The following is a 27,143-nucleotide window of genomic DNA, read 5'->3' on the forward strand; positions in this document are numbered from 1 at the left end:
AAGGAAGGTTGGAGGTCTTTAGACACTCTTGAATATTACAAAAGGGTCGTAGAAGATGATAAGTTGGGAGCTGAAAACAACCAAAACGATAACGACATTTGCCAGCACCTCACTGAAGAAGACGACCTAGTAATCTAACCAGTCGATTTTGTTACATTTCAATAAACAAAATGAAAAATATAAAAATTGCCTTTTATTTTTTCTTACATTTTTTTTATAAATTGATAATTTAATATAATAATTTAATATTATAAATAGCTCAAACTTATGCAAAACACTTCTTTTCTTGATAATTAGTTTCAAATCCATATAAATCAGCTACAGTTTGTTTCAAAACAAGATAGATCTACAACATTGGTTGCAAAACCAGATACATTACTAAAGTTAGTTTCAAAACCAGGTAGATCCAAAATTTAACATTTTTTTTAAACTAATTTTTGGTCAAAAGTTAAAACACAGTCAAAGATGTAATCATCTATGAACAATTTATATAAAATATTTAATAAATATATATTTTACGGCTATCCCCACTTTTTCTTTCTTTACACGGCAAATTACGTGTAGTAAAATTCTCACTGGTATTAGTTGGCAATAATGGCACAGTCATCATTAATTTAGAGATGCCTTTTTAGGCATGTTATTAGATGTTAGGCATGTTATTAGATAACCGTTACCTGTTTAATCGCTTGAATTATTAATTTACTTAATTAATATGATTATTTTTTTAACTAGCTATGTATTTAGTGATTATAATAATTTATATACTATACAATCAAATCGAATACTCGAGAAAAGAGAAAAAGTTATTTGTTTAATAACATATTGTTACTATGGAACACTTCGATAAATTTTGAGAACATCTTAAACAACAAAATACTTGGATCAAAGAATATATCCTGGTGTATTCTCTGCGTGGATCTTATATTAATAATAAACCATAAATAAGTTTTAATTTATTTGACGTCTTAAATCAATTATTTATCAAACACACTATCAATATTATATAATAAACAACTCAAAACATTCCTCAAGCTTGTCAAATATTTAGTAACCTTGTTTGTCACTGTCTTGTAACCACATTCTCTTCGGCTGAGTGCGCTGTATGACAAAGATAGTTGTTCGATTTGGAAAATATCACCAAGGACATGGTGTTAATTTTTTCGAATCCTAAAAAAACTAATAAATATTTTTAAAAACTTTAAACGCAGAATGAAAGAATACCTTATGACATAGGGCCAAAAGTCCCTTAGAATAAATAAAAAGTATCTTTTGAATGAGATATTTGAAACTAAAAATCACACTAAATTTCTTTTTTTTTCACTCTTTAACTTATTAAAATAAACATTATAGAAATTTTCAGGAACTTTCGCCCCTCGGTAATAACGTACTCTTTCACCCTGCGATTAAATGTTTCAAAAAGTTTTCTCAGGATTCGAAAAAAAATAATGCATATAAATAGCATTGGATGCGCCTATCCTCTTAAAATTGGCATCGTGCTCCTGTGTCGTTATTACCATTTCCGGTTGTTGCTCTTGCATCACTTGCAAGCGTGCCACAAGACAATTTGCGTTACGATGTGGCCTTGAGTTGATATGTGATTAGTACCGTTTTTAAAATTTTTAAATATTGCTCCAACATGTGATATAACGCATTTAACAGCCAAAAAAAATTACTCAAGTAAAACTTCTCTAGTGCCATAACCTGGATATGGCAGGTTGATATGTATTTCCTAAGCCTCAAATTTTGAATATGGGTGCCTTATGTATCTAAAGCAATGTCAGTAACTAAAAATAAGTAATGGCATTAGATAGCTACACATAATATAGTCAACAATTTGGTTAACTTAGATAAGGAAGTTGCAGGGATAAAAAATGAAGAGTTCACATAACATCTCATGTAAAGTTTGCGATTTCAAGGTTATGGCACTAATGAAGTCGGGATACAATAGATTTTATTCTTGTTCTTACGTTATTAACAATATTTTCTGTAATTTCTTAAATGCTTCAGCATTTTCTATGTATATATAATTGATGCAGTCATATTATTTGGATATTAAAAATACGGTTAGGACTTTTGAAATTATTTTTTATAATAAATTCCTAAATTATAAATTAAAAACACACAATCTGTGTTATCATAAAACGCATACATAAAAACATAGTCGAATATATTACAAGATTGTTTCCAAAATATCTCTCTTTCTTAGAATCTAAATAATTTGTACAACAACGGGTAGAGCTTCAACGATATGGCATGGTATTAGAGCGCAGAAAACATCTTTATTGCTGTCATCTTTCAGATGTAATTCGACATCTACTGGAATCTAAACAAACAATTTATTCAAAATATAGAAATTATATAATATGTAGAAAGAAACATGACATGTTCGATAGCCACAAAAAGTCCGTCAAGTGGCTGGTCTGTATATTTATGAAATAAGAAAATAACTAATACTTCTCTAGTAGATTTGCAGTTAAAGTTATTTGATGGGAATATATTTCATTTTATCGCAAAAATACTAGAAGGCAAAAAAGTTTTAAAACTCTTTGTTTAACTAATGGTACCACAAAAACAGTTTAATTGGAACGTACACAAACATTTGGGGGGCTTAAAGGAACAACACCCCATAAAAATTGTATGTAAACCAATTAAAAAGGAAGCCACATCTCGATAAAAACTGGCTGATCGAAAAAATAATAAGAATCAAAAAAGTTTTAAAAACATTTTGTTTAACTAATAGTATCACAATAATAATTTAATTCGAACGTACGCAAAAGTTTGGGAGGTGGGAACAAGACTCCATAAAGTTTTTAATGGGTGTTCAACTTTCACTGTTTTTTTAAGATGTTTCCTCCGTAAGAATGTCACATGTCCATTTTCACTAAAAATCTCTAAGAGTTTTTGATATATGGAAAAACCCCATTTTTATTTTGTTACTTCAAAGGGTTGTAACATCTTTTATGTGCACATTTTGTAATCTTAAGTTACATAAGTTAGGTTCAATCAATCTATTTTTGGTCCCCGAATATGTGATTTAATTTATGACCTGCATTCTTGTTACACACTGTATATGTCTTCTTCTTAAAGTTCCATCTCCTATCTGAGGTTGGATATCATAATGGCTATGGTCACTTTGTTGGCTGCTGCTCTGAACAGTTGTAATGAACTACAGTTAAACCATTCTCTAAGGTTCCTCAGCCAGGAGATGCGTCTTCTTCCTATGCTCCTTTTTCCTTGGATCCTTCCTTGCATAATAACTATCAGCAGCTCATATTCTTCTCCTCTGGTAATGTGACCCAAATATTCTAGTTTTCTTGTTTTTATACTGTTCATAATTTCTAACTCCTTATTTAAACGTCGTAGCACTTCAACATTGGTAATCCTTTGAACCCACTGAATTTTCAACATTCTTCTGTAACACCACATTTCGAACGCTACTATTTTTCTTATATGTTGCCTTTTCAATGTCCAAGCTTTCATTCCGTACTTATAGTAATATAGAAAATATGTAGCATCTTAGAGCCCTCAATCTGAGAGGCAACTGAAGGTCTTTGTTTGTAAGCAGTGTCTTCATTTTTATAAATGCTTGCCTTGCAGCTTCAATTCGGACTTTAATTTCTTTGCTTTGGTCATTTTTGTCATCAACCCAGGTTCCCAGATATTTGTATGTCTTTACTATTTCTATTTGGGTTTGCTCTAGTATTAACCTTTCATTTCCATGTTGTGTTTTTGAGACAGTCATAAATTTAGTTTTTTTCTTGTTTATTTTGAGTCCATATCGAATGCAATAATCGTTAATTCTATTTAACAATCCTTGTAGCGACTCAAGGGTGTCTGCCATTATAACGGTGTCATCAGCGAATCTTATGTTATTTACTGTTCTTCCGTTTATAGAGATTCCATCACTTAGTTCCGCTATCGCTTCCTGAAATATGGCTTCACTGTACACGTTAAACAGTAGCGGCGACAGTACACAACCCTGTCTTACCCCTCTCTTTATATCAATATTCTCGGCTCTTGTTCGTCTATCTTTATATTGGCCTTTTGATTCCAATACAGATTGAGGACAATTCGTAAGTCTCGTCTGCCTATATCTCTGTTTTTCAATAATTCTATCAGTTTTTCATGTTGGACTCTGTCGAACGCTGTTTCGAAGTCGATGAAACAGGAATAAATATCCAGGTTCATATCTAAGCATCTTTGAGAGAGGACATTAAATGCAAACAATGCCTCTCTTGTTCCAAGTCCTTTGCGGAACCCAAATTGGGTATCATCCATATTATTTTCTAGCTTTCTGTATAATCTTCCATGAATCACCTTTAGAAATATTTTGAGGGTATAGTTTATTAGTGATATTGTCCTATAGTCTGAACAATCTTTGGCATATATTGTTTTAGGTATTGTTACAAAGGTTACAAAAGGTGGACACTGTATATGTATTCTCGCTCAAATATTAATGGTTCAGAGAAATAAGGAAAAAAATATCCTGTTGGTGACACAACCCCCTCCAGGCCGGAACCAATTTTTTTGAGTAGTATGGACATCTATCATAATACCCTAATATGTTTCCTGTAGCCGATTTTGATGATATACATAGTTATAAACAAATGAAGATCAGAATACGGTAAATTTCGCTTTTTTAGTCTATTACCAAAAAGTTAACCATTTCTAACAAATTTGAGAGTAAGGAACTCATAAATCATATAAAAAACTTCAATATGGCGTTCGCGGAATATGTCCATCCTTATTGGTTGCTTAGAAAATTGCAAAATAAATCATAAATTTTGAGTTTTTATACATATTCATAGCTTACTTAAAAATTAACTTAGAATCTTCTTATTACACGGAATGGTGAGACTTCTGGTTCTTAAATCATACCCTAAATGTCAAAGCAATTAGGTTATTTAATTTGTTTATCCCAAATTAATTTTTTTTGCAACACTATAAGTCAGAAAATGATGAAGTTACAGCAATACTTTGGATATTTTATGAAAGATGAAGATTTAGACTATTAATTCAATTAAATAAATGGCAAAGAATAATTCTAAATATTGCAAAATTATTTTTGCAAGAACACGTGAATTAAAAAAAGGGGAGTAACTTCGTCCCTAAATTGGGCCTTGTTATGCAAAAAGCAACCAACCCACATTTTTGAGGAAAACAAGATGTCACATATCGATTTAAAAATGTGTATTCTACATTGTGTAAAAAGCAACCAAGCCATTCTAAATATTAAACCATGAAAAATACTACTCCAAATTATTTCTGTTTAATAATAGTTCATTTAAAATTTCGCATAAGACAACCAACCCACTTGGATTGTTTGCGTGACTGAACATATTATTACATTGCACTGTCGAAAAGTACCAGCCAAGTGGGTTGATATTGTTATGCCGATTACGGTTCCTGGAATGTTGCATCTTATTGTTTTTACGTTGAGGTACTGACCAATATTAGTTAGTGCTTAAATATTAAAATATTTGATGTGTTATATCTATTATATTATGAAGAAATCTTTGAATCTTTAATGCGAAAAATATGTTTAAATCAAGAACTGTTAAAATAATTAAAGCGGCTCGCGAAATTGCAGAAAATGGTAAGTTTTAGGATTAAGGTTATGTTTATCTTACTTTTTAAATATTATGGTTTGTTGTTTTGACTGATTATCGCATATTTTTTATTTGTATTGATATTATGTTTAATAGTAGCAATTCTACTCTATGGTATTACTGAGTAGACTGAAATTATTCGGTTTTATTCATGGATTTTGTGGGTTGGTTGGATTTTGCTGATTGCATTTTATTAGATCTATTTCCAACAGCAAAAAGAAACCAACCCTCAATATGGCTATTTTTTTTGTAAAAAATTATTAGAATAATTTTGATACTACTATGATAAAATTGCTCTAAAATTAAACTATTGATTAGTGAAGCTATCATTTAAAAAAATACGACGGAAAATTAAATATGTAGAAAAACATAAAAAGTTCATTTTCTCTTAATTTACAAATTGAGGGTTGGTTGCTTTTTGTTTAACATGGCCCACTAGGACAATTGATTTTCTTTCTAAATGTGTATAAAAATTCAGTCTTTCTAAATATAAAAAAATAATTTTTCTATGGGTAACGATTAAAAAGTAATTCTAATTGTTTATAAGTAAGCAAAAAATTGACATATTTTTAAAAAATAATTTTACACTGTTTAAAATTACTTTTTGGCGTCTTTTTTTAATTAAGTTAATAGTACAAATTTTCTTCTTTCATAAACTGTCCGAAGTATTAATGTAACCTCATAATTTTCTGATTATATTGTTGCAAAAAAAATGAATTTTGGATAAACAAATTAAATAACTTTTAAACTATTTAACCAATTGCTTTGAAATTCAAAAATAATTTAACAAGAAGTCTCAGCATTCCGTATAGTAATAAGGTTCTAACTTAATTTTTACATAAGTTTTGAACATTTATATAATCTCAAAATTTATGATTTATTTTCCAATTTTAGAAGCAACAAATTAGGATAGACATATTTAGTGAACGCCATATTGAAGTTTTTTATATGATTTTATGAGTTTCTTATTCTCAAATTTGTTTAGAATGCTTCAATTTTCAGTAATAGGCGAAAAAAGCGAAAATTTACCGTTTTTTGATCTACATTTGTTTATAACTATGTATATCATCAAGATCGGCTGTAGGAAACATATCATCATCATCGGTGACCGCTGACAGCCCATGGAGGGACAAGGTCGCCCGTTGGAGTTTCTAGGCTCTGAAGTTTTACATGGTGTGGAGGCCAGCCGCACGCATAACTCCTCAAAAGTTCTAAACGATATTTATCTAAAATATTACTTTCTTGTTTTTTTTTGAGGGGGTCTTTTCGGCGTTATATGTGTTTTGCTTGTTTGACTACAGCTGCCCATGCTTTTCTTTCCTTTGCTTGTTTTTCCTATTCTCGTATTCCTAGGTCTTTCAAATCCTGGTTAATACCGTCAATCCATCTCTTTCTAGGCCTACCTCTCGGTCTCTTCCCATTTAATTCTTTTCTAAGTACTTTTTTTGTATTTCTCTTATCATCAATTCTTTCTACGTGACCTAACCAACTCAGTCGTTTACTTCGTATTTCTTTTGTGATAGTCGGTCTGTTAAACACTCTATTTATTTCGTGGTTCATTCTTATACGCCATTCTCCATTCTCCTGTATAGGTCCATATATTTTCCTTAAGTTTTTTCTTTCCCATCTAAGAAGTTGTTCCTCTTGTTCACTAGTCAATGTCCATGTTTCTGATCCATACATTACTACAGGTCTCATTATTGTTGTGTATATTTTTACTTTTGAATTAATAGATACTGATTTTGACTTTATGATATTTTGTAGGCTGTAGAAGCATTTGTTTCCAAGAGAAATTCTTGCTGTTACCTCATCACTGTTTTTATTTCCTTCTGTTATTGTTGATCCTAAATATTTGAAACGGTCCACTCTTTCAAATATTTGCCCACTCAGAGATATGTTGCCTTTCGTTTGTACTTTTTCCCGAGTTGTTATCATGTACTTTGTCTTTGAGACATTAACTTCTAGACCCATAGCCTGTGCCGCTTCTTTAAAATATGTATAAATTTTTTCTAGGTCTTTTAATGTCCAGCTGATTATGTCTATATCATCTGCGTAGGCAACGACCTGATTGAACTTTGTAAATATTGTACCATCCCTATCTATAGGAGTTTTCCTGATTACTTGTTCCAACGCAAGGTTAAAAAGTGTTGTTGACAGTGCATCCCCTTGTGTTAGACCTTCATTAATGTTAAACTCATCGGAGAGTTGATTTTGGATCCTTACTTTTGCTTTGGTGTTGGTTAGGCATAGTTTTACTAATCTGATTAGCTTTTTTGGTACATTAAACTCTTGCATTGCGCTATATAATTCCTTTCTAATTATTGAGTCATACGCTTGTTTGAAATCTACAAATAGATGATGTAGTTCGGTATTCCGCTCGTAGAATTTTTCCAGCGTTTGTCTTACTGTAAATATTTGGTCTATAGTTGACCTGCCTTTCCTGAATCCTCCTTGATAATCCCCTGTTGTTTGTTCCATTATATTATTTAGTCTTCCTTCCAATATTTTACTAAATATTTTGTATCCAACGTTTAGTAGTGATATTTCCCGGTGATAATTGCAATCTAGCTTATCTCCCTTCTTATATATAGGGCATATCACTGCAATTTTCCGTTGTTCCGGCATTATTTCTGTGGTCCATATTTCTAGTATTAACTTTGATATTTCACTCTGTATTCTATGTCCTCCATATTTTAACATTTCTGCAGTTATTGTGTCGCATCCTGGGGCTTTGTTATTTTTCATTTTTTTTTATTACCTCTTTTATTTCTGCTTCTATTTGTGCATATTGGTCTACTTCAATCTCTCCTACTAATCTTAGCTCTTCTATTTCGTAACGTTGATTTTGTTTATTCAACAGTTCATTAAAATGTTCTCTCCACCGTTTTAGCACTCCTTTTTCGTCTGCTATTAAGTCCCCATTTTTGTCTTTGCATAATTTTGTTCTTGGTTTGAAACCTTTTTTTCAAGATTTATTTCCTTATAAAATAGTTTTATTTCACGTTTTTGTTCATGCTCTTCTATCCTTTCAATATTATCTTTATTGTGTTTCCTCTTTTTAAATCTTATATGTTTTTTTAATTGTCGTCTCCTTGTAGTATATTCCTCTTTGGTTTCTTCCGTATTGTTGTTCAGCATTTTAAGCCTCGCTTGGTTTTTTTTGTTCCATTAGTTTCTGGCAGTATTTGTCATACCATCATTTTTGGCTAGGTTCTTTGCTTTCCCCCACTACATTTTTTGCAGCTGTTATCACTGCTTCTTTTAAGACCCTCCATTTATCTTCGATATTTCTGACCTGATTTTCATTTAATTGATCATATTGTTCAATTATGTTCTCTATTTTCGTTTCATATCTTGCTCTCTTTTCCTCATTAGAGGCCAATATATCTGCAGCGTATTTGATCTTTTTTTCACCTTTCTCTGTTTCTTTGGCGGTAATTTTTTGTTTATATTTAATTAGCACAACGTTGTGATCAGAGTTGCTGTTGGTAGGAAACATATACGTTACTAATATAGATGTCCATACTACTCAAAAAATTTGGTTTCGGCCTGACGGGGGATGTGTCACCAGAAAAATCTTATTTCTCTGGACTATAAACAAAATAGCGTTATCTGCTACTTACCTTTGGATAGTTTTTCTCAATGAAAATCGTGAGAGTATAGTTATAGGTTTGATTAGGACTTGTAGGACAAGACACATCATTATCACAAGCATTTGAGTTTGGCAGTTTAAATTTTTTTCTAAATATACCAATTTTACCGTAAGCAAAAACTGTTAAAGATTTTGACGTTACGTCTGAAAAGAAAAAATATGATGAGACCACAAGTAATAGGGCTTTACATCGATTGCCATTTGTTTCGAGCTTCTGTCATATGTTGTATAATCTGTCTATAATATTAATATACACGGATTATACGACATATGACAGAAGCTCGAAACAAATGACTGTGAATGAAAAGTCCTATATACAATGAGACTGCAAATACTATTAAATAATAAGTTATACTAAAAAGAGAGTAGTTCCGAGTGAAGTTATTGCTTCTTTGGATCTAATCGGACTTATTCGATTTGATTCGATTAGCAGGATTAGATTAGATTCAATTCAATTCAATTCGACTTAATTCGATTCAAGTCAATTCAATTCGATACAATTCGATTGAATTCGATTCAATTCGGTTCAATTCGATTATTTTAATCTAATATGCTTAATTTCGATTCAATTCGATTCAATTCGATTCAATTCGATTCAATTCGATTAAATTCGATTCAATTCGGTTCAATTCGATTCAATTCGATTTAATTGGATTCAGTTCGATTCACTTCGATTCAATTCGATTTAATTCGATTCAATTCGATTCAATTTGATTCAATTCGGTTCAATTCGATTATTTTAATCTAATATGCTTACCTGATGTAAACGTTGCCACCATCGTGACGTTTGTGCCTAATTGTAAGGGACATATGTCCTTTCCCTCACACCCAGATACGTCAATGTTAATGATACTTCCATCCTCAGATCCTAAAAAAATAATTTTGTATTTTAGATTACTTTCCCCCGCTTTTCACAAAGAATAAGAGCAGACTAAAACCTTTTTCTTAGACCTCTACATATAGTCGGGGAGGTAGTGTGAAATTTTTACGGTGATATTAGCATAGATTCCATGAATTTATTTTGTAGATAATACTTGTTTGATAACGAAATTGTCTGTCAGCTGGCACGACTCCGGGGCATTTAGGCAAGAAAAGATAAAATATGAAAGTAGATGGAAAAACCCTACAACTTATATGTCAAATATTTATATCCATGCCTTACATCCATAATCGCCTAGTGGTTAGAATACCTGATTCTTGTCTTTCACCCATGCGAGTAGGGTTGGATTCCCGGCTTCGGAAATCCTTTTTGTTTTTAAAATTGACATTTAGATTTGAAAATAATTGTTTTTATAGTACCACGTTTTTATTATTGATACGAGACAATATAAAAAAAATTATAAAAACAATTATTTTTCAAATCAAAATGTTAATTTTAGAAACCAAAATATTTCCGACGCCAGGTGAAAACCAGGAGCCAGGTATTCTAACCACTAGGCCTTTATGACCTAATCTTTAACAGCCACGATATAAAATTGGAAATAAAAGTTCGTTTATTAAAATACTACGTTTTCTCCGTTCTTTTATATGGCGTGGAGTCATGGACCTTAACTGAAGGATCACTGAAGAGACTCGAAGCATTTGAGATGTGGTGCTATACACGCATGTTGAGGAATTCCTGGATAGACAGAGTTACCAACGAAGAAGTTCTACATAGAATGAGTAAAGAGCGCGAACTAGTCGTAACCATAAAACGTCACAAACTGGAATATCTGGCCCATATAATGCGCAATGAACAACGATATGACCTACTTCGGACCATACTTCAAGGTAAAGTGCATGGGAAAAGAGGTCCAGGTCGAAGAAGAATATCCTGGCTGCATAACCTGCGAAAATGGTTTAACTTAACCACTACCGGACTTTTCAGGGCAGCAGTCAACAAAGTCAAAATAGCCATGTTAGTGTCCAACATCCGTAACGGATAGGCACCATAAGAAGAAGGCCTTTATGGATGTAAGGCACGGAGATAAATATTTAAAGTACTAGATGTGGGGTTTTTCCATCTACTTTCGTATTTTATCTTTTCTCGCCTAAAAGCCCCGGTTTTGGGCCAGCTGACACATCATTTCTTAATAAGCTTTGGAACAATTGACTATATAAAAAAACAGTCATCCTAAAATGCTCCGGTCAAACTTGACGCTACCTCCAGGACTAATATAAAATCAATATATCTGTGATTAAAAATTTCTAATGACTATTTCAGAAATAAAATATATTTAAAATATTTAATTGTCCTTGTGAATAGCTATTTGTATAACAAGGGAGGAAAGTGCTACTTTTCCTCCCGAGAATGAAGTTTACCAAGTTACCCCTCCGCTACGCGTCGGGCAGTAATCATTCAAGGGAGGAAAAGGCACTTTACTCCCATGTTATACATATGATTTCTCCACCTTCCTTAAATTAATAACAAGTTATTTTTTCATTTTTACATTATTTATGTAACTAACCAACAAAATTTATTAAAACTAAAACTAACAAGTAGGTACAATATAACTGTCAACTGTCAAATATAAGTCAAATTATTAATGTAATAGCTATTTGTATAACAAGGGAGGAAAGTGCTACTTTTCCCCCCGAGAATGAAGTATAGGGGAATGGGGGCATGACGGGGTCGCGAAGTAAGACGGGGTACCGCACACAAACAAGAAACTACACGTTGGTGAATAGTATGCAATAACTCAATAGGAAGAGTCATTCGACTAACGATCACTGCAAGAGAAACCGTGAATGAGACTGCACGCGTTTTTTGTTTACAAACGGAAAACTGTTTTAGCGCTCCGTTGATCTAATTTTGTGCAAGGACAACCATCGTTATTTTAAGGTAATTATGATCACCTCATTAATGTCTTTTTTATCGTTGTTTACTAGTATACTTATTTTGATAATGGCATATTGTTTGTGTGAATACGTTAAACATTTATTTATTGAATTTTTTTTTTGTTCAAAGTTACCTTTTGAGGCAAGATGGGGTATTGGGTGCGGGGTATGATGGGAAATTGGTGGTAAGTCTGGGTTAATTTAAATTTCTTAATAAATAACATTGGATTATTGTTTTAGTTAATACCATGGTACGCACTTACAAGAAAAAAACAAAAAGAGGAGAGTGGTCGAGAGATGCTATGAAAACAGCCATAGATAAAGTGACATCGTCAGAACCCTGGGTAGGCTGCCAGATCTATGAATATTGAGCTCACAATGCTTGTGCTGGGGTGGACAATGAAGATCTGGAGCAAATACACATTTTTGTTTGTTTTGTGAGAATTGATTAGCATCACCATCATGCCCCAATTCCAATACCCCATCATACCCCACAGTATGGGGCAAGATGGTTTTTTATAAGGTTCTTATTAATGGCTAATTTTAAAAAAATGTGATAGGTTGATTTTCCAAAGATTGTACCAAATCATAGTTAGAATAATGACGTAACACGCCATCAATTAGTAATAGTAATAAACGTAGTAATTATGTTGTATTTTTGTTATTTTCCTTAGATACCCCATCATACCCCCCCTTCCCCTACTACCCGACGCGTAGCGGAGGGCAGTAATCATTCCAGGGAGGAAAAGGTACGTTACTCCCATGTTATACATATGGTTTTTCCACCTTCCTCAAATTATAGACTAAGAGCCGCTATAGGTGAAAATTCTTAATCATTTTAGGCACGACGGGACCCTATAACTTAAATAGTAGAACCTAAAAGAAAACGTTTGAACACTGTGCCGTCACTTTTCAGTGGCACATGCGTCTACAGTGGCGCATCAAACTTTCCACTTATGGACGGGATACATACATTAAAAAATACCCTCCCTAATTACCAGAATTTAATTTTTTTCATTTTTTTAAGTTTTATGTGATTAAGACATAAGATTCATCGTAATTTTAACCCACCACCCCCTTCTCCCTGCCCCCACCATCAAAAACTTTATTTTTCGATTTTATTCTTTTTGGTGGGATGCAATCAATTTTAAAATTTCAAAAAATGTACACGCATAGTTAAGGGTTTTATAAAACACGTCTATTTTTTATAGACCTGTAGTTTGAGTGTACATAACCTCAAAAAAATTAAAAAATTTTTTTTTTTGAAAAAAAGTATATAACTTTTTTTTTTGGGGATAGCTGCAGATCTAATTTTTTCTTAGTCTTGTGTATTTTATCAAACACTATATTTCTAATTTTTTTCAGATTTTTCTGTAACGTTGGTTACCTTCAAAAATCCAAAAAACTGTTTTTTAAGGGGGTTTTGGGGGGTTTGGTCGTGTTTTTCTGATTTTTAAATATTCTAAAGAACTCAGTTACTTCAAGTTACATATAACCTATAAAAACAAAATTGATTTGATATATTATGAAGTCTATAAAATAGGGAAAATTCCCCAAAACCCCCTAAAAAACAGTTTTTCTGATTTTTGAAGGTGGGGAGACTTACGTAAAAATCTGAAAAAAAAATAAAATATAGTGTTTGCTAAAACACACAAGATTAAGAAAAAATTAGACCGGCAGCTATTCCTCAAAAAAAGTTATACGCTTTTTTGAAAAAAAAAAATTTCTTTTAATTTTTTGAGGTTATGTACACTCTACCTATGGGTCTATAAAAAATAGGCATGTTTTATAAAAGCCTCAACTATGCGTGTGAATTTTTTGAAGCTTTAAAATTGATTGCATCCCACCAAAAAAAAAAAAATAAAAACGAAAAATGAAGTTTTTGATGGTGGGGGCAGGGGGAAGGGGGTGGTGGGTTAAAATCACGATGAATCCTATGTGTTAATCACATAGAACTTAAAAAAATAAAAAAATAATAATTCTGTTAGTAAGTTCTGTTAACTTTTAATTTATTTTTCCCGTCCATAAGTGGAAAGTTTGATGCGCCACTGTCGACGCATGTGCCACTGAAAAGTGACGACACAGTGTTCAAACGTTTTTTTTTAGGTTCTACTATTTAAGTTATAGGGTCCCATCGTGCCTAAAATGATTAAGAAATTTCACCTATAGCGGCTCTTAGTCTATTAATAACAAGTCATTTTTTCATTTTTACTTAATTTATTTATGTAACTAACCAACAAAATTTATTAAAACTAAAACTAACAAGTAGGTATAATATAACTGTCAACTGTCAAATATAAGTCAAATTATTAATGTAAACATTGTTAAATCAAAATAACAATTTACTGCTTTTTACCATTCTGCAAAATACAGGGTGTGTTATAAATAAACGTTAAAATGTATAGATATTTACGTAATAGAAAATAGATATTTTACAGGGCGTCAATAAGATATATTTCATGAATGAAATACCATGACGTCACTTTTACTTTTCCTCCCTAGGGAGGAAAAATATTTTCCTCCCTAGGCAGGAAAAGTACAACTTTGCTCCCTACAATCAGGTCTGGAAAAGTATACTTTCGGTAGAGGTAGGTGGAAAACATTGTTAAATCAAAATAGCAATTTACTGTTTTTTACCATTCTGCAAAATACAGGGTGTTTTATAAATAAACCTTAAAATGTATAGAAACTTACGTAATAGAAAATAGATATTGTACAGGGCGTCAATAAGTTATATTTCATGAACGAAATATCAAACGCAAATGCAAAAACATGGGATTACCGATCAGCAACAATACAATATACACTTTGTCATTTGCAGACGACCAACTTGTACTAGCGCAAGACTACGATGATATAGAATATATGACAAGGAAATTAATAGAGGAGTACAAAAAAGGTGGTTTGGAAATAAACATAAAGAAGACCGAATATATGTGTATCGGTGGGACACAGCAGGACCTTACACTGGGGAATGGCGAAATTATTAAACATTGCGACGCATATAAATACCTTGGTATGACCATCACACAAGAAGGAAGCGTAGACCGGACGATAGAAGAAAGAAACAACCAGGGAAGAAAAGCAATTACCCTTCTCAATAGCATCCTCTGGGACCAGTCAATATCAAACAACAACAAACATAGAATATACAATACAATTGTTAAGAGTATAATCACTTACAGCAGTGAAGTATGGCAAATAAAAGAAAGATACAAGAGAAAACTTGAAGCAACAGAAATGGATTTCTGGAGGCGCTCAGCAGGAAAATCAAGATTAGAAAGGGTAACCAACAACAGAATTAGGGAAATAATGAATGTGAAACACACAATAGTAGATGACATTAGTACCAAACAGCTTAGATGGTATGGACACGTACAAAGAATGTCCGAAGAACGACTCCCGAAACAAATCCTAACGTGGACCCCTCATGGTAGACGAAAAAGAGGAAGACCCCGCCTGAGTTGGAGAGAAGGCATAAATCGAGAAATGAGAGAAAGAGAATTGGATGAAGACCTTTGGATGGACCGAAGTGAATGGCGACTAGGCATCGGAAGACGTAGGAGAACGTTTTAAAACCGATATATATATATATATATACGAAATATCATGACGTCACTTTTACTTTTCCTCCCTAGGGAGGAAAAGTACAACTTTGGTCCCTACAATCAGGTCCGGAAAAGTATACTTTCGGTAGAGGTAGGTGGAAAAATTTTTGTCTTATTACTTATTTTTGTCATACCTCCTGGCTAGTCGTTATATATTATAGATAAAGTGAATGTCTTACGTGGCATTTTTACCCAAATTTAAAGTAAAATGCAATATCCTACGACAATATCCTAAAACTCGAGTCAGCCTTTTTTTTTCAAAAATTCAGTTCGTTTCCTACTTTAAATTGCATCTTCCATTGAAGGCATGTTGACCCTGTTGACCCTGTTGACTGCCGCTCTCAATAGATCTGCACTACTATTCCCTTAACTATTCTCTTAAGTTCTTAAGCAAGGACATTCTTCGTCTTCCCACACTTAGCTTTCCTCAGATTTTGCCTCGCATAATATTTTGTAATAATGAGTATTTTCGCCCTCTCACCAGATGTCCTAAGTACCTACTCAAGTTTTCGTCCCTTGATAGTTAATATTATTTCCGCTTCATTTCCTATCCTTCTGGTTACTTGTTACTTCCACGTTAGACATTCTTTGAATCCATGATTCGTAGGATTCTTCTGTAACACCAAAATTCAAAGGCGGCCAACTTATTCAGATGGACTTGTTTTAATGTCCACGCTTTTAAGCCATAAAGAAAAGTAGATAACACGTAACATCCTTAGTGTAGTAACCTAATGTCCCGATATCAAAGAAACTTTTTAAGTTTAATGAATGATGCACGTGCCATTTCAATACTTGTCTTAAGAGGAAACAGTAGCGATCAACAGGTAGCCAAAACGCGTTCCAAGATTGCGGCTGTAATTTTGAATATTTTTTCGAGATATTTGGCACACGTATTCGTGATATAATAAAGAATGGCGGTACAGAGCCCAATTTGAAAAATATATTGATATGTGGAAATTACTCTGTAATTAAATACAATATTAAAAAAACGAGCCTGTACCGCCATTAAGAAGAACAAAAAAATACACTTTCTTCAAATAAATTTTTTATCCGATGCCTAGATTTTGTGTCATTTTGGAACTACTAAATTTTTTTATTTCATTAGTAGTTCCAAAATGACACAAAATCTAGGCATCGGATAAAAAAGTTTATTTGAAGAAAGTGTATTTTTTTGTTCTTCTTAATGGCGGTACAGGCTCGTTTTTTTAATATTGTATTTAATTACAGAGTAATTTCCACATATTAATATATTTTTCAAATTGGGCTCTGTACCGCCATTCTTTATTATACCACGAATACGTGTGCCAAATTTTTCGAAAAAATATTCAAAATTACAGCCGCAATCTTGGAACGCGTTTTGGCTACCTGTTGATCGCTACTGTATCACCTTAATTTCTTTGGCTTGGTCTATATTTGATGGTATCCATGTTCCTAAGTATTTGTAGTTAAGCAAACTCTCAATTACAGTATCGTCAAACGTCAACTGGATGTTTGCAAGTGTTGATTTAGTCATGATGATGCAAAAATGGGGCTCTGCCTATTAATAATCATTAAGAAATATTGACCAAAATATGCAAAAATTAAAAATTACTTTAAAAATATGCCATCTGTGACGCCCCAAAGAATAAGGGGTTTAAAAGCGAACATATTTTGTAGCCTCTCGATTTTACTATTTTAAAAACTGAATTCATAATTCAGTTTAAATTCATAAATTTATAGTAGAGCACCAAATTATTCTAAATGTGCAGTCACTCGAGCGTTATGGTGACCTATTGGGTTGTGAAGAGTAGGTTCTAAAACCAAAAAAGTTAAGTAAAGTTTTCCATTTTAGTGGGGACTTTCCATTTTTAATTTAATTTTCCATTTCTAACAATCGGGTTTTCCAATTATAGCGCCATCCCACCATAATTCGAAAAAATGTTTCGAATAAAAGTTACTTAATTTTACGTAAGAAATCCAAATCTGCAATAAAAATGGGGCTTCTATTTAAAATTTTAAAGTAACTCCATTGGTGCCATTCGGTAGATTTTCCAAATATGTTTACTGAATAAGTGTATTTTTCAGTTTTTCGATCTGATGTTCATTTCCCGAAATATCGCGGGATTCGTATTTAAAATTTTAAATTTACCCCCACCCCTCTCCGTGGGGAGTCGTGTTTGGTATTTTTCGATAGATTTTTGAAAAATATTGAGAACTTATTTTTTAGTTTTTCGATTTGTCGTTCATTTCGCGAAATATTCGCTTTTTTCTTGTGAAGCTTTGTGGCTCAACCATTTACTTACTTTGCTCAAATCGTCAGATTTTTTTCGGCCCCTTTTAATGAACTCCCCCTGTATTAAGAGCCAATATACGGCAGAGGTACATTTACAAAGTACAAGGTTTCTCCCCATGTGCTAATCTGACGCGCTCGAGTAACTGCAACAATCCCCGCTTGGGCTTCCCTACCATTATAAAAGTCACAATATCTCCGGTTTTAGTCAACGAAAAGTGATTTTATTTTTTAATGTGAGGTACCTCTTTTCATAGATTAGAAAAATGGAATTGGTTATTTTGTTTATTTAACCCAGTAATTTGTTGAAACAATTTAGATAAAATATTTATTTTGCAAAATTTTACTCTTCTCTTTGTTATAAACTGTAGAAATGTAGAATTATAAATAAAATAGTGCGTAGTTTAATGCCTCAGAGTTATTTAAAAAAATATTTATGGGCTTTACATTTACATGTTATCACATGACTTTTGCAAACCCATTTAACAATATACAGGGTGTTTGGTAAAGAATGGGCCATCGCTTAACCTTAGATTCCTGAGGTTAAAATAGGTCGATTTAAAGAGGGGGGGGGTATGGTTTGAAATTGAAATCAACATAACAAGCACATTTTTGTGATTTTTTTTTCGAAGCTATGGTAGAATTATTTTATTTTTAAATTAAATAGACATATTAAGTGCAATTCAAAGAATATTTAAGAAAAAATTCAATCCAAAATATTGAAAAATAAGGCATTGGAGACAAATTTTGTCAGGCAGCTCAAAAAAAAATGGATTTTGCGGTGGACATCAGAACTCATCACTGGATCAAACGAAACAAAAAATTCAAAAAGAATTAATTAGCTTATGAGTTTCACGAGATAACAACGTCGAGTGTTCTTATTATTAATGATTTTTGAATTTTTGGTAATACTCAGAAATCAAAAATACGAAATTTTTGATAAAAATTTTGTGAAAACCAAGAGATTTAATATTTTTGAACAAAAAATAAGCACAAAACGAAAAATGTCTCGACGTTGTTACCTCACGAAATGTCTTAAGAAAATCTGTGCAAAATTTCAGGTAGATCGGTCAAGTAGTTTTTCAGTTACAATGTCCACCGCATTTGAAAAAGCAATTTTGAAAAAAATGCGTTTAAAGTTTTGACAACTGCATTTTCATCTTCTGATTTGTCTGCCAAATCGTAAAGTGATGAACATTGAAATATGTTTTTTGAATTTCGGAGTAATCTACAAAGGAGAAGGCGAACAGTTGTTTAACATTTCTCACTACGCTCAAGCGTGTTGGCGCGAAGCCTCGGCAACGCGAGTTGAAGGTAGGGATATTCAACACCCTGTATCTCAGGTAATTTTACTCCGATTATTTTGAAATTTTCAGAGAGTATTGTTGAAATTATGCACTTTTATTTAAAATAATAAAAAAATTAAATATTTCAAACCATACCCCCCCCCCCTTAAGCTAACTTACCTTAGCACAAAAGTTGATAATAACCGAAATACAGGTTGTCAAAATTAAACTTTCATTTTATTTATTTTTGAACATTTCCTGACAGGCAAGGGACAACAACACGAAATTTGGTAAGTGATGCTGGTATTGTACAGTCTACTAAACTATGTTAAACAATCGTTTCTGGCTACTACCAGAGGCGCACGACGGGGGGTCGTGAATGGTTGACACTTCGCAAATTCTACGCCACTAGCGAAATTGCTATTTTAGTGCGTTTTTGATTCTCCAATACTTTCTATGTAAAAAACATACTCTTCATTTGTAACGATAAAGCCATTAGTTGTTTTCGAGATATTTAAAGCTAAAAACGAAGGAGCATAATACATTAATCAAAATAAGTGTGCCTTTTCATTTTTAACTTAAAATATCTCGAAAACTAATGACTTTATCGTTACGAATGAGGAGTATATTATTTCCAAAAAAGTTATTGGAAAATCTGAAAATTATGCTAAAATAGCAGTTTCATCAGTGGCGTAGAATTTGGGAAGGGTCAACCGATTATTTAACATAATTTAGTAGGGTGTACAGTGCCTACACTTTCTGCCAAGTATCACATGCATAAATATGTCAAATTATTTTAAAGTATTCTTTTTTTTTAATAATTTATTCTTTATTTAAAACTTTAAGAAGTATGTGTGCCCGGTACTATAAAACTATTTGACATATCCTTATGGTACTTGGCAGAAATTGTAGGTATGATACACCCTACTAAATTATGTTAAATAATCGTTTGTGGTTAACACCAGAGGCGTACGACAGGGGAAAGTGAATGGTTGACACTTCCAAAATTCTAGGCCACTGATGAAACTGCTAGTTTAGCATAATTTTTAGATTTTCCAATGCTTTCTATGCAAATAATATACTTTTCATTCGTAACGATAAAGTCATTAGCTTTCGACATATTTGAAGCTAAAAATGAAAGGGCACACTTATTTTGATTAATGTATTATGCTCCTTCGTTTTTAGACTAAATATCTCGAAAACTAATGGCTTTATCGTTACGAATGAAGAGTATGTTTTTTACATAGAAAGTATTGGAGAATCAAAAAATTGCACTAAAATAGCAATTTCGCAAGTGGCGTAGATTTGGGAAGGGTCAAACATTCATGTTCCCCCGTCGTACGCCTCTGGTAGTAGCCAGAAACGTTTGTTTGACATAGTTAAGTAGATTGTACAATAACAGCACCACGTACCAAATTTTGTGTTGTTGTCCCATGCCTGTCAAGAAATATTCAAAAATAAATAAAAGAAATAGTTTAAATTTGACACCCTGTATTTAGGGTATTATCAACTTTTGTACTACGGTAAGTTAGCTTAAATCGACATATTTTAACCTCAGGAATCTAAGGTTAAGCTATGGTCAATTCTTTACCAAACACCCTGTATTTAAAAATAATCTTTTTTAAATCATTTTTAATCGTTTAATTTCTTAATTTATGCTGTCTTCTTCAATTTGGTGCTTTCATAAAACATATATAGGTCCAACGGTTTACGTATAATAATAAATATTTTAATTTTGCAATAACTACTAAGGGGACAAGCGCAAAATTTCGGCTCAAATTTTCTCCAATTGAATGTATTTCTTTTTTTTTCAATCCTGAGAAAACTGATAAGTATTTTTGAAAAATTTAAACGCAGAATGAAAGATTACGTTATCAGTAAGGGCCGAAAGTCCCTGAAAACTTCTATATTTTTTATTTTAATAAGTTACAAAGGTGAAAAAAAAGAGAAAATTTAGTGTGATATTTGATTTCAAATATCTCATTCAAAAGAAATTTTTATTTATTCTAAGGGACTGTCGGCCCTCGGCGATGATGTAGGCTTTCATTCTTCGTTAAAATTTTTCAAAAGTATTTGTTTAGTTCTTCGGGATTCGAAAAAAATTAAACAATATCCGTGGTGATATTTTCCAAATCGAACTTTCGCTATCTTTTTCTTACAACGCACTCAGTCGAACAGAATGTGGTGACAAGACAGTGACAAAAAAGCCTACTAGATATTTGACACTGCTTCAGGACTATTCTGAGTTGTTTATTAAGAGCATACAGTAGCGATCAACAGGTAGCAACAAACGCGGTCCAAGATTGCGGCTGTAATTTTGAATATCTTGTCGCGATATTTGGCACACATACTCGTAATATAATAAAGAATGGCGGTACGGAGCCCAATTTCAGAAATATGTTAGTATGTGGAAATTACTCTATAACTAAATAAAATATTGCGAAAAGGAGCCTGTACCGCCATTAAGAAAGACAAAAAAATACACTTTCTTTAAATAAGGTTTTTTATCCCATGCCTAGATTTTGTGTCACATTGGATCTACTAAAACTCGATTTTCTATAACAAGAAATCGAACGTAACTGACTCGGCAACATTTCGCGCCTATGAGCCTAAAGTTCGCAAAACTTTTGAAAAACAAAATTATTGATGACGCGCCACTGTTTACTCTTAAATAATATTGATAGTGTATTTTTGTTAAATAATTCTTTTAAGACGTGCAATTACTAAAAAATTATTTATGGTTTATTATTTATGGAAGATTCAAGCAGATAATACACAAGCATATATTCTGTGATCCAAGTATTTTGCTGTTAAAGAGGTTTAAAATTTATTTAAATGTTCCATATTAACAATATGTTAAAAAAAAACTTTTTCTCTTTCCTCGATTATTAGTTTTTATTGTATAGTATTATTACTGTAATCACTGAATACATATATAGTTAGTGAAAAAATAATCATAGTAATTAACTGAATTTATTAATAATTTAAGGGATTATACAAGTAATGGTTACCCACGAACATTCAAAAGCCATCTCTAAGATAATGATGACAATGTCATTGTCAACTAGTGTTTACATCTCCATACCAGTGAGAACTTTACTACACATAATTTGCCGTGAAAAGAAATAAAAAGTAGGGATAGCCGTAAAATATTTGCTCCTACGCTCTTAAGTGCAACTTCTTACAGTTTTTATAGCGGAATATTTTTGTAATGTTGACAAAATTCTTACTCGAAATTACAGTTTTTTGTGAATTATTAGGAATCTTTTCAGGTTATTAGGAACTAATGATTTCAAAAAACTTTTGCAACTAATTTTGCAATAATTGGGCAACAAATTATCAAGAATAACTGTAGTGCGGCCGATATGTGAAACAAATGCACATTTAATGATACAAGCATATAATTTGCACCACATATACTACACATATAAAGGTTCAAATTTAGATACGAGGCCATCTCAGATTTTCTCTTTTACAAAAATGGCGGGCGTTCAAAATGGCGTCTATACTTATGCGTTTAATAGTACCATAACTTTTGAACGAAAAGTCCGATTTCAACCAAATTTGGTATATAGGTTTTCTTTTTGATTTACAAGAGGAATATGGTGAACCGGAAGAGTCGGTTTACCAGAATTTGTGTTTTTACTGGTTTTTTATGTAAAAATATGTTTTTTTTTCAATTTTTTCCCTCTGTATATATTAATTTTTCAAAAAGGTAATACCGCAATTGAAAAGAGCGTAATAGTATATTAAGTATGGAGAACGGTAAGGGTTTTATACCGATCGAAGACAATTGGTTGGAGGAGGAGCGGAGCTACGACTCCAATTATTGTCTGAGATTGGTTACCCTTAACGATCGACATGCTTGTAACGTTTTTTGCACGATTGATACCATTATAAATTATAAAATTAAACATTTTCGTCATATTGACTAGTTTCATTCATTTTATCAAGATAGATACTTTGGTTGTTAGGTAGTAACTAGGGTGCATAACAACAATGGAGAATTGATTTTTTATTTAGTTGTCAATTATTTTAAGTACAATTTTGATTATTATAAATTAAAATATGAGCGAAAGTGAATTTGAAGAAATTGAACGGGCTTGGGAAGAAGGGTGTTCTGCAATTATTCCTGAAAAATCCAAAATCCGTTATCAAAATACCTACCAAAGTTTTAAAAAATGGTGCGAAGTCAAGAATTTAAGAATCGAAGAAAAGACTCTATTGGCATATTTCGTTCAAAGACGTATGCAGTTGAAAGCTCCTGGAAGCCTCTGGGCAGAATATTCAATGATTAAATCCACCGTTTTTCTTTATGATGGCATTGATAGTTCCAAGTTTTCAACTTTGATCGCGTATTTGAAGAGAAAAAATGTTGGCTATAGGCCTAAGAAAGCGAGCATTTTTACACGGGAGCAATTTGAAAAATTTCTGATGGAAGCACCGGATGAAGAATTTCTAGTTCACAAATAATTTAAAAAATTGTACCATTAGTTTCAATATTAATAAATAATTCGTTAGTTTTCTTTATTCTTTCAAAAAATAAATTAAAATTAAGAGATTTTTTAACTCGACGGTAAGTGAATTACTTACCGTCGAGTTGGAGTACTTACCGTCGAGTTGGATTACTTACCGTCGAGTTGCTAGTAAATGTCACCTACTGACGTAAAATCTGTCACGGTAAACAGTCAAAAATGATCAATGGTGCAAAAAAATACTTTGTAGAAAATATTTTGAACTTTTTAGTTATGTTAATTATCATTTCATAAATGCATAACGTTTCATCACAAGTAACTATGTGTGGCAAATTCGTGCAAACATTATAAGAATTATTGTGCATTTAATGGTAGAAGCATATAATTTGGACCACATATATTACACACATCAAGGTTCAAATTTAGATATAAGGCCATCTCAGATTTTACCTTTTACAAAAATGGCGGGCATGCAAAATGGCGACTATACATATGTGACTTATAGCACGATAACTTTTGAACGAAAAGTCCGACTTCAACCAAATTTGTTATATAGATTCTTATTTTGATGTGTTAGACCAAGGTCTTGAACCGGAAGAATCGATTTACCAGAAGTTGTGTTTTTCCTGATTTTTATGTAAAAACATGTTGTTCTTTTACCAATTCTTTCACCCTGTATATATTAATTTTTCAAAAAGATAATACCGACGTTGAAAATTGCGTAAAAATATTTTCTAGGAAATATTTTGAACTCTTTAGTTATATTAATTACCAATTAATAAATGCATAACGTATCTTAATATGTACCTATGAACCTATGTGCGGCGCATTCGTGCAAATAATATAAGAATTATTGTAAATTTAATGGTAAAAGCATATAATTTGGACCAAACACACTACACATACAAAGATTCAAATTTAGAGATGAGGCCATCTCAGATTTCGTCTTTTGCAAAAATGGCAGGCATTCAAAATGAATCTACCGCAAATAGGTACATGTGAAGATACGTTATGCATTTATTAAATGGTAATTAACATAACTAAAAAGTTCAAAATCTTTCGTAAAAAATATTTTTACACTGTTTTCAATGGCGGTATTACCTTTTTGAAAAATTAATATATACAGGGTGAAAGAATTGAAAAAAAAAAACAACAACATATTTTTACTTAAAAAACAGTAAAAACACAACTTCTGGTAAACCGATTCTTCCGGTTCAAGACCTCGATCTTATTCATCAAAAAAGAAACTTGATACCAAATTTGGCTAAACTCGGACTTTTCGTTCAAAAGTTATCGTGCTATTAGTCACATATGTATAGCCGCCATTTTGAATGCTCGCCATTTTTGTAAAAGGCAAAATCTGAGACAGCCTCATATCTAAATTTGAACTTTTGTATGTGTAGTATACGTTGTCCAAATTATATGAATCTACCATTAAATGTACAATAATTCTTATAATATTTGCACGAATCTGCCACATATAGGTACATGTGAAGATACGTTATGCATTTATTAAATGGTAATTATAATTAACATAACTACAAAGTTCAAAATATTTCCTAAAACATATTCTTACGCTCTTTTCAATAGTGGTATTACCATTTTGAAAAATTAATATATACAGGGTGAAAAAATTGGAAATAAATTATTTACATAATATAAAATAGTTTTACATAAAAAACCAGGAAAAACAAAACTTCTGGTAAAACGATTCTTCCAGTTTATGGCATCGATCTTGTAAATCACAAATAGAACCTACGTACCAAATTTGGTTGAAATCGGACTTTTCATTCAAAAGATATCTTGCTATTAGTCATATATGTATAGTCGCCCATTTTGAATGACCGCCATTTTTGTAAAAGGCAAAATCTGAGATGGCCTCATATCTTAATTTGAACCTTTATTTGTGCAGTATATGTGGACCAAATTATACGCTTGTATCATTAAATGTGCAATCCTTATAATATATTGCACGAATCTGCCGCACTACTGTGCAAACTCTCATTCTAAAGGATTTTCTATGCTTTATTTATTATAATTCACCTTGACCTTTAGTATTTAAAATCAAATAGGGATCTTATATCGTTTATAACTAAAAATGACGTTTAATCTTTGGCATATTTTTTGCTTATTATATTATACTTATTGTATTCTATTGTACTCTAGGGTTCTTTATAGAAGAGTCGAATGCAACGACCACATAAGCCTAATGACAACAAAGTAATAAGGACCGGGAGAGATGGTTCCCCAATAAGAAGACGATCAGTGGGAAGACCACGAAAACGATGGAATGACAACTTACTGGAGGAACATTGAAAAAGAGGCAGAGTCATGTCTACACAAAAAGAAGAAAAAATATATTGTATTTGGGGAAAATAATAAAAACAATATTTTGTTTGGGGAAAATCGCTACTTCCCTGGTCTATTAATTTTAACAAATAGATAAATATATCGTTAGTCACCAGTCTCCAAAAACAGAGTTTTTTAAAACTCTTAAATACAATAAAAAAGACCTATCAAATTATTAAGGTTATTATCGTTTACTTCTATAATTTCTAATGAACTGGGATTTTGAATCTAATAATATATATTTTGGATTATGAAAAAAAACTTACCACAATCGCTAGCCTTTAAATTATTCACTAAACACTGCGATACACTTAAAATGGAAATTAGGAACACCACATTTAATAATACTGTTTTTGATTCCATTTTGAAGAGAAAAAAAAATGCCAAGCGACCAACCAATTAATAGCAGAATATGATCGAAGAACGTCAAATACGAGTAAACCCACTGACTAAAGCTTTGTTTTGTTTCTAAACAAACTGAAATGAGTGTTAATGGCTTTCGCCATATGTTGTTCAAAATCAGAATAAATGATAATACAGTAAACAATATTATCACCAGTTTAATGTTGAATCATGAACTTTGCTAATGATAAACAAAAGTATCTTATTTAATGATTTTTGATCATTTTTCGTATGTGTTTTATTATTAGCTAAATTGTTTACACATTTATAGTCTAGTCGGATTAGACGAAAAAAGACCAGTTAGCCCAAATTTTATTTTTCTAACTTTTAAGGGGGATCAATAGTGGTATAAATTTAAAATCGCGACTGAATTCCGCCGCTGCGTTAGACGTCGGGCCGTCTTAAGTTTAAAACTTTTCGACACAAATGGTAAGGAATTAAATTTTTCCTACAAATTCCCCCTTACAATTTTTTGTTGAGCAAAAACTGATACCTGGTGCACCAGAACATAATACTATGTATATACACTGCACCCCAAAATTACCGCATGATTTTAAAAACCCTGGTAAATCAAATAATTTTAATGTTTCGATTTTTGTGATAATATATTATTGTTGCCCCCGGTATATTGTAAAATTTATCGAAAGAACGGTAAAAAACGACGATGTTTTAATCA

General features: G+C 32.0%; 1 protein-coding gene across 1 annotated transcript; it reads right to left on the reverse strand.

Moving 5' to 3' along the window:
- Positions 1-2,068: 2,068 nt before the first annotated feature.
- On the reverse strand, positions 2,069-26,649 carry LOC114330979 (NPC intracellular cholesterol transporter 2). Its single transcript, XM_028280430.2, has 4 exons — positions 26,332-26,649; positions 10,019-10,129; positions 9,233-9,405; positions 2,069-2,323 (listed from the first exon to the last, which is right to left on the reverse strand). The coding sequence occupies exons 1-4, from the start codon at positions 26,426-26,428 to the stop codon at positions 2,210-2,212; spliced, it is 495 nt and encodes a 164-aa protein (XP_028136231.1). The 5' UTR covers positions 26,429-26,649; the 3' UTR covers positions 2,069-2,209.
- Positions 26,650-27,143: the final 494 nt, after the last annotated feature.

Source organism: Diabrotica virgifera, chromosome 4 (genome assembly GCF_917563875.1).
Source record: "Diabrotica virgifera virgifera chromosome 4, PGI_DIABVI_V3a".
NCBI lineage: Eukaryota > Metazoa > Arthropoda > Insecta > Coleoptera > Chrysomelidae > Diabrotica > Diabrotica virgifera.

Coding starts and splice junctions, on each gene's coding strand:
- LOC114330979 (XM_028280430.2), bottom strand. CDS start 26,428: ATGGAATCAAAAACAGTATTATTAAATGTGGTGTTCCTAATTTCCATT. Junction 9,406..10,018: donor GGTGGCAACGTTTACATCAG/GTAAGCATATTA, acceptor TTTTCTTTTCAG/ACGTAACGTCAAAATCTTTA. Junction 2,324..9,232: donor TTGAGAAAAACTATCCAAAG/GTAAGTAGCAGA, acceptor TTGTTTGTTTAG/ATTCCAGTAGATGTCGAATT.